The sequence below is a fragment of the Ostrinia nubilalis genome, chromosome 23 (genome assembly GCF_963855985.1).
Source record: "Ostrinia nubilalis chromosome 23, ilOstNubi1.1, whole genome shotgun sequence".
In the NCBI taxonomy this organism is placed as follows: domain Eukaryota; kingdom Metazoa; phylum Arthropoda; class Insecta; order Lepidoptera; family Crambidae; genus Ostrinia; species Ostrinia nubilalis.
The window spans coordinates 3,942,370-3,951,208 of record NC_087110.1 but is presented as its reverse complement, the minus strand read 5'-3'; the positions used below and the strand labels follow the sequence as shown (position 1 = coordinate 3,951,208).

The 8,839-nt window shown below is 38.9% G+C and overlaps 1 protein-coding gene across 1 annotated transcript; it reads left to right on the top strand.

Moving 5' to 3' along the window:
* Positions 1-6,205: 6,205 nt before the first annotated feature.
* LOC135083260 (UDP-glycosyltransferase UGT5-like) lies at positions 6,206-7,852 on the top strand. The gene is made up of 3 exons (XM_063977999.1): positions 6,206-6,774; positions 6,893-7,115; positions 7,629-7,852. The coding sequence occupies exons 1-3, from the start codon at positions 6,235-6,237 to the stop codon at positions 7,850-7,852; spliced, it is 987 nt and encodes a 328-aa protein (XP_063834069.1). The 5' UTR covers positions 6,206-6,234.
* Positions 7,853-8,839: the final 987 nt, after the last annotated feature.

Here is an 8,839-nt window from a genome sequence, read left to right as displayed (position 1 = left end):
ATGATAATCTATAAGGTTGTCGATATATGGGCTGATCAGTGGCGAGTTTAATTTTAATTTGAACTAAATCTGTACATCCTATGCCGTTTGTACTACTTGCAAAACTATCTTCATACTGCATTATTAAAGGAATCAAACTACTACGCTCGTTTTCATTTAATTTTCCTATCCTTATATCGGTCAGCGAAACACCACCTATCATAGGGTCGGACTTTTAGTCTACCGATGAGACATAATGTGAATCTAACATGCGAGGCACTTTTGAGTTGAGACTGGCTTGGCACTTTAAATAAACAGAAATCATAAGATGACATGGCTTGGCTACTGACCTGGCTTACTGTTGGCTCCTCGCAGCTCAAGGCGCGCGTCAGGACTTGACCAGCTTTCCACACGACGTCCTTTCCACCAGTGTTCACCACCTTGATATTATCGTTCGAATCGTGTATATTTCCAAGCTGATCGATTTTCTTCAATCACGTAGATACTTTTTTTCTTCTCCGTCTGGGTCAAATTCTGGTATGAGCGATGCAGCACGATGAGCACAGTTTCTTGTTCTAGGTCACGTATCGCCCTGTCCACTTCATATTCCAAAAGATGCTTCAATAATTTTCTTGCTGGGGGTAGTGATAAATCACGGTCATCTTCGTTTTCGTTTTGGTGTGGTTCTCGGTCTGAAGAATTCCATCCAGGTGGCCGGACCCCGTAGCCTCCATCTCCAGGACGATTACGTTTCATATCCCACTTCTGAGTGTAACAGAAGGGAATGGAAACACTTGCTTACAAGTCAACTTCTTATATTTCGCACAGTAATCGGACAGAGTTTCAGCTTAACTTAGTATTCGGTATCGAATGCCCCGGAAAATGAGCTCCTCAGCTATATAATACAAAACCCCCACCCAAATGGTGTGGCCATCGATAACCAACCGGTAGTGACGTCACAGTCTTATAGCGGATGTAGTCAAATGGCGTACTCTGCATTACGGATGTGGCGGCGTTGGCTTGGCGTTGGCTTGGCATTGGCTTGGCGCTGGCTTGGCGCTGGCTTAGCGCTGGCTTAGCGCTGGCTTAGCGCTGGCTTAGCGCTGGCTTAGCGCTGGCTTGGCGCTGGCTTAGCGCTGGCTTGGCGCTGGCTTGGCGAGGCAGGCATAGGCTGGCATACGGTGTTGCGTTACAAAATATTAAAAATAAGCTTATTGATTAAATTTGATGTGTATTTTTAGTGTGATTTGTATTTATTTTGCAATAAAAGCGTCGAAATATTTTGTTTTCAATATATGGGGCAATGTATATCTTAACGCATATAGGGACATATGTGTCCCCGACTGAAAAACACTGAAATACATAGCACTTATATTTTCTGTACTACTTTTATGTTAAATTAGACTAAAATAAATAGATATAACTAAAGAAAAAAGAATTTTATGGTTTGGAATGGTTATAAGCGTGTAAGGGTTAAAGGTACAGCCAAACCAGCGCGATCACACGCGATCAGCCGGCGTGCAGCGATGGCGATCAGACTTAAAATGATCGCGTATAATCGCGCTGGTTTGGCTGAACCTAAAAGATTCGAATCATTTGAATCGATTCAAAACAAAAGAAGTTCGGAACTGGTGGTAGGGGTAACTCCGAGTGCAAATATGGTCCTCCCAAATAAAGTACTCTCAGAGTATCCGATTTTCATCCCAACTCCCGACTGAGTGGACATGGAAGGCATATGCATGAAGCTGTATTACTTGTACAGGCAGCACATCAAGCTAAAAACAGAGGTCAGTAATGTCACTGTAATAGGGTTGATTTTGCATCAAAAATGCATAGTCTGATCTGCTGGTCGTCTGTACCTAATACCGGGTACGAAATTTATTTTCAGCTTCATTTTTAACCCTTTCAGAGAAGTCTTATGCGCTCGTTCGCTTTTGGATTGTAGTTTGAATTTGAGAACGTTTTAGAACGAATGTGAATTGTTGATGGCGCGGATTTGATTGCCAGTTTGGCCAATTTTATTTAATCAGATCAGTAACTTTGTTTCTACAAAAAGTCACACTTACCACAAAAGCCTTTATTGCTTGGACCTTCACAATGAAGTTGAAATAGTGTTAACTTCTTAGTTAAGTTCTTGCTTTTGCACAGCATTCATGCGTTTTTTCTTACCAAAATTCAGCAGTTGTTTATAAACCTAAGGCAAAATATTACAAAATAGCCCTATAAACCTATAAACCTAGCTGTAATACCTCTTCAAAGAAAATTTCTGAAAATCGTTACTTACTAGGTATCGGATTCAAAATCCGACAACTGCTGTTCAAATTCCGACTATCTGAACTGTCGACTCTAAAACAATATCGTACAATGTTTCCGCGAACCGCTTTGTTGTCACAGTAGAGTAAAGGACTCTACACACCAAGCCCGGCGGCATCATTTTAAACTAGCTTTTGTCCGCGGCTTCACCCGCGTAAAATTTGTTTGTCACAGAAGATCGTCACAAATTATAGCCTATATTATGTTATTCTGAATAATACTGTAAAGTTTCATCAAAATCCGTTCAGTAGGTACTTTTTGCGTGAAAGAGTAACAAACATGTTAACATCCAGACAATATGCATACAAATTTAGGCATTTATAATATTAGTAAGACTAGCTGCCCCGGCGAAAGTACCGCCCAACCGCCTATGTTCATCAGAAATAATGAAATATTCTCAAACCAATCCAGTACTTTTGGAGCCTATTCAATACAAACAAACAATCTAATCTTGTGCGCGTTTCTGCTTTCATATTCCCCCGAGGACACATGTGTCCCCTTTTCTAAATTCGGCAAACTTGATGAGAATGGAAGCGCGCAGGCAGCTGCACTTGACCATCATGCTTTTTGGAGTCATTAACAAAAAAAGGCCAATTTATCTGTATGAGAAGTTGGCTTGGGCACAGGATAGCAACAGATATAATAAAAGAATGTGCACACACACCTTTCTCACTCCTCAACATCGAACTGTGGCTTTCAGGGGATCCTTTAGATTCGCAGCCACGCGGTGCTGGACTGACCTACCACCGCCAATGCGCGTCCTGAAAATTAAGAGTACATTAAGAAACAAGCTTAAAACTCATTTAATAGAGTCACAGAAGTCAAATGGTCAAAATGTACTCACGTCTAGGTTATGCGCGACACGTGTATGAACATTGTAACTCCAGCACCGACGGAGGCCCTGAATGCTTACGGCGAGGGGAGAACGTTTGGTGCCCCTGTCCCATGAAGTTCTATGCTCCAAACTTTTTGCCACGTCACTTTCCATCTGCGTGGCAGCGCATGCTCATGCACATGATTTTTTTATTTATTGTAATACTAAAAATCACCCACTCAAACGGCAGTAAAAATAAAATGTTGACACCAGTTGACACTTGACGGATGATTGACATGACTGATTGATTTTTTTATTGATTTTTTATTTTTTTTATTTTTAATGTTATTTCAATGGACTGTGACTTATAGCAATGGCCATGTTGTTGCTTTTCGTTTATAGCCTGACCAGGAACATAAAAACCCTGGCATAGAGGCGCGTCAATTGCATTTGATAGTGCAACACTGAGTACAGTCGTACATATGTTAAATTAATAGGCTAAAATGTATCAGGATTCAGGATTACGGGCTAATTTGATATTTTCATAAATTAACGAAAAAATATTATTAAAGGTAACCTGGTTTAAATAAATTAAATGAAACCATCAATCGAGCTAGTAGGATTTATTCTATTATTCATCAATAATCAAATTCAGAACTTGAATATTCAACTGCAATGTCTTCTCATGAACGCTTCAAACTCGGTACTTCTTTCCCAATTCCATAAAATTCAAAAATTAGAAAGTGACAAAAAACTTTAAATTAGGTAGTGGAAACAGACTACAACTAATTTTCATAGTGGACTGTACTATACGATAAACATGTCAGTCAATTTGACAACTTATGTCGGAAACATTATTCAATGAAAATATTGTCCGAACCGTTAGTATTTCTCTTCGACAAATACATTAACACATTGTGAACCACTTTTCTTTCACGACTATAAAAATATTTTAGGAATTTAATTCACAAAATCAATTGCACACATTTAAAATAAAGTTTGTTTACACTTTGACAACAATAGACTGACATGCAAGGTGACATGTCAATGAAGTTTTCAGTTACTGTTGCCATTAAAAGAAATTAGTACCATTAGTTTTCCGCAACATGGCGAGGGTTTTTATGTTCCTGGTCAGGCTATAAATAAAATTTACTGTTGTTGCCGCGATCTCCGAGTTAAAGTGAAGTTATACCTACTTGTTGTTTTTTATTAATTTTTGTAAATAACTCTATGGGTTTTAGTATGTATTCGAATTGATGGTGGCGCCCTCTTGCAAATGTCATAAACAACAACTTCTTCTTTTTTGTTGATGGCGGTGAACCTGTGCATTTTCGCCAAATTTTACTAAAACCCGTACGTGATGGTGGCGCCCTCCTGTCAGCGTCATGACGGATAATGTTGGGCATAATCCATTTACTTTTTTTTTTTCTTTCTTTTAATATTGTATTTTTTTATTTTGTTTTTTCTCTTTTGTTTGTTTTTGTGTATTGTCTCATGTTTGCCCAGCTCTCTCCAAAAATGGTCACCGCAGAATAACAGCGTCGTGTTCTGGGTTTTATTTACCACTCCAGAGCATGACACATGCTGAGCGGTGGCCAGTTTTGGTTCTAACTTGTATCTGTTATCTGTTTTTTTGTTATCTGATTCTGTGTGCTATATTTTAAGTTGGAACCAAATAAATGTTTTTCTTTCTTTCTTTCTTTCTAATCTTTTCTCTTTTTAATGTCGGTAGATGAATCATATTTTTGTACCTGCTCGAGTCGCCCAGCTTGCCTAGGTACTTTTAACAACATTTCGGCGATATGACGACACTCAAGAAAACCATACTGTCTTGTCACCGGTTGTCATAGTGACTGTCGTTGATAGCAACTGTAAAAAAGTTGCTATAAATGGTTGGATACCACTGAAGGACTGTAGTGTCTTAGTTAGAATATTGACATTGATACTATCAATACTGGATTATTGGTTCCGATTTTTGCCACGTTGGACAACACGGAAGTGTCTCATATAATTATGATATTTACAGAAGAGCCCTATCAATATGGGTTCCTAGTTCATTTTTGTAACTTCGCGTTTCAGAATCCTTGGACTGTAATGCTGACAAAGTTTCCCAATTTCAACGAGATATCACTGAGTCGGCGGGTTTAGTGTGAAGCCTGCATTATGACTGCGGCACGAAACTGGGAACACAAACACAAATCTTGCTTGATTCAGGTGAACTCCAGATCCGCTGACCAAACGTCCAATGGATTCGATTCCAGCGCGTTTATTATGCAAAACCATTTGAGTCTGCGTGAATATGCTATTGAGTTTCAAGTTTAAGTCAATTGAGGTTAGCTTAAATTATATCAGCTCGAACTACACAGACATTTCGATTCCCAAATTCGTGTGAAACCATTTAGTTTGTTTGGAAATTAACTGAAAATGGAAAAAGTAACGTAACCTCTGAAACTCGTTACCAAAGATAAGTGCGAACATTAAAATTTATGACAAATACAAGTTATGATAAATAATTTAGCAAATTCATTTGGTCATTGTTTTTTGTTTCTCTAACATAATTTAATATTTAACATAATTATGTATCAAATTGTACACTTTTGGAATTTTATCAGATCGTTAATTTGTCTTGAATTGAGGTGTGATAATATTGATTTATCAGTTATGTGTTAGCTAGTATAATTGCGTAAATAAGTAGAGGTTCGTGACTTGTGAATCGTTTTAACGTTTTAAAGTACCTTCTTATCTGATTCAGTAACTCTATAAACTTTTGTAAGGATATTTTTGTAGCGAGACAGCAGTAGCAGTCAGTTTAACAGTGTTAGCAGTGTTTCAAATGTATTATGTCTCGATTTTTATTGATTGTATTCAGTGTGATTTGCTTTACAAATATAAACTCTATCAGTGAAGCAGCTAGGATTCTGGCTTACTACCCTACCCCGTCCATAAGCCACCAGATTGTCTTCAGACCACTTACTCTGGAACTTGTGAATCGAGGCCATGAAGTGGTCGTTGTAACCACAGACCCTATATTCCCAAAGGGTAAATCACCTGAAAACTTAACAGAAATAGACGTACACGACCTTTCATACGCAGATTGGAAGAAACTGCTAAATAAATTTGATAACAAAATGGAAAACAGCGAAATCACTGCAATATTCAAAAATGTAGCATCGACTATAGAAAAGCAAATGAAATCAGACGCTGTTAATAAGATTTTGAAAGATAAATCAAAGAAGTATGATTTGATTATTGTTGAGGCGTACATGGAAGCCTTATTGGGATTGACTCATGTTTTCAAAGCACCAGTGATTCAATTCAGTACAGTTGGTGTTACTACTGCTATATACAAGATGTATGGCGCTGCCGCTCACCCGTTGATTTATCCATCAATAATACATGAAACTTTAAATAACCGTACATTGTGGGAGAAGATAAAAGCACTTGTCATTGAATATAAATTTTCTATAGATACTGACATTGATGATCATGTTAATGAAGTATTAAGGAACGTATTTGGTCCAGAAGTCCCGAAATTGGATGAACTAAGAAATAATGTGGATATGATGTTCTTGAATGTGCATCCCATGTGGGATTCCAATCGACCAGTGCCTCCTAATGTGGTTCATCTTGGTGGTATGCATCAGAAACCAGCAAAGGATCTACCTAAGGTAGTATTAACTACCACTAATATTTACTACATTTTATACATCCCGAGTTATCACTATAATTAAATTATGAGAGAGTTGAGTTTTTAATAAAACGTAATGATCAATAAATACCTTCCAGGATCTTCAAACATTCCTAGATTCTTCTAAAAACGGCGTTATTTACGTCAGTTTTGGCTCCATAATCGATCCCACTCAATTCCCTCAGCAGAGGATAAAAATCCTAGTAAACGTCTTCTCGAAATTGCCATACGATATTCTGTGGAAGTGGAATCATGGAAATGTCCCTGGACGTACTAAAAATATAAGGATTTCAAAATGGCTGCCACAATCTGATCTTTTGAGTAAGTATTTTTTTTTGCATTTGAAGTTACTACACACGCACATTTCGAACAATTATAAAACTTGAAAAAAGTATTACGTATTACTCAAGTGGCAATTGAACCCACAACCTTTTACTCGATTACTCGGAACGCTAAGATACACCGTGCGATATGTCGTTGCTTTATCTAAGCACCTTACAGAGTAGATTATTTTTCACATTGTTAGTTCGCTTGTTTCAGCCAAATGACTCCCACTGCTGGACAAAGGCTTCATGATTTTCTACAATGACCGCGGTCCTGCGCTGCCCGCATTTAGGTACTTTCGGTGACCTACCCACACTACATTTTCCGGCTCGCGGTCGCCACTCGAGAACTTTTCTGCCCCAGCAGCCATCTCTACGAGCATGCCCCGCCCTCTGCCACTTAATTTTGGCATATCTGTGGCCTGTGTCGGTTACTATAGTTTTCCTGCTCCTCATTTCACAATAAATTTCGTTCCAAATAAAAATCTTTTCTGTCTTTATTTATTTCCAGGACACCCGAAGATCAAATTGTTTGTAACCCAATGTGGTCTCCAGTCCACTGATGAAGCCATCACAGCAGGGGTTCCTCTCGTTGGAATGCCGATGTTTGGGGACCAAAAGTACAACGCAGCGCAATATCTCCACCATGGCATTGGTGTTATAGTTGACATTGAAACTGTCACTGAAGAGAAACTTAGTAACGCAATTACCATGATACTACAAGATGACAGGTGAGCTAATCAAACATAATGGGTCCTCGCTTGACGTATAAATCTTCTTATAGGTCTAGCGCTTTCAGTTCAGTCAGTGCCTGAGGTATGGGAGAAGAATGGGAGGGATGACATTGACATATTATGACGTGACAGAGCATACAAATCTGAAGAATATTTGTTTGACGTCTTAAAAATACCCTCCTGCACAGTTCTCATACCTCAGCTACTGACTGAGTTAAGCGTTAAGACCTTTAATTTTGATGATAATAATATTAGCAAGGTCACCCAAAGGGCGATGGAGCGGGCTATGCTCGGAGTTTCCCTGCGTGATCGAATCAGAAATGAGGAGATCCGCAGGAGAACCAAAGTAACCGACATAGCTCGCAGAATTGCTAAAATCAAGTGGCAGTGGGCGGGGCACATAGCTCGTAGAGACGATGGCCGTTGGGGCAGGAAAGTTCTCGAGTGGCGACCACGGGCTGGAAGACGTAGCGTGGGCAGGCCTCCTACTAGGTGGACCGACGATCTGGTAAAGGTCGCGGGAAGAGCCTGGATGCGGGCAGCGCAGGACCGTTCATTGTGGAAAACCTTGGGGGAGGCCTTTGTCCAGCAGTGGACGTCATTTGGCTGAAAAGAAGAAGAAGAAGAATATTATCAACAATGTATTTAAGACTATTAAGCTGAAAGCAATAGGATTATGAAATATTAACCTCTTTGTGAAGGCAAATAACTTAATGCTCACTAAGCTGTCTGCAAAATTTTGAGATTAATATTTGTATTTATGTACTTGATCTTTGCAGCTTTGTTAGTCTAGGTACTTTAACTGTTTCAATATAAACCTCATCCTATTTTTTTTTTAACTTTGTCACTTTTTAAGCAACAAGAAAAATCGACTTTATTTAATACACGGTATTATCACTTCTTTTTTTTTTTTTTTTTTTTTATGTGATAGGAGGCAAACGAGCAGACGGATCACCTGATGGTAAGCAATTGCCGTCGCCCATGTACA

Bases quoted from the DNA above. Each gene is read 5' to 3' on its own strand.
- LOC135083260 (XM_063977999.1), top strand. From the start codon at position 6,235: ATGGAAAACAGCGAAATCACTGCAATATTCAAAAATGTAGCATCGACT. The intron at 6,775-6,892 runs GTAGTATTAACT...AATACCTTCCAG, and splicing joins CAGCAAAGGATCTACCTAAG to GATCTTCAAACATTCCTAGA. The intron at 7,116-7,628 runs GTAAGTATTTTT...ATTTATTTCCAG, and splicing joins GCCACAATCTGATCTTTTGA to GACACCCGAAGATCAAATTG.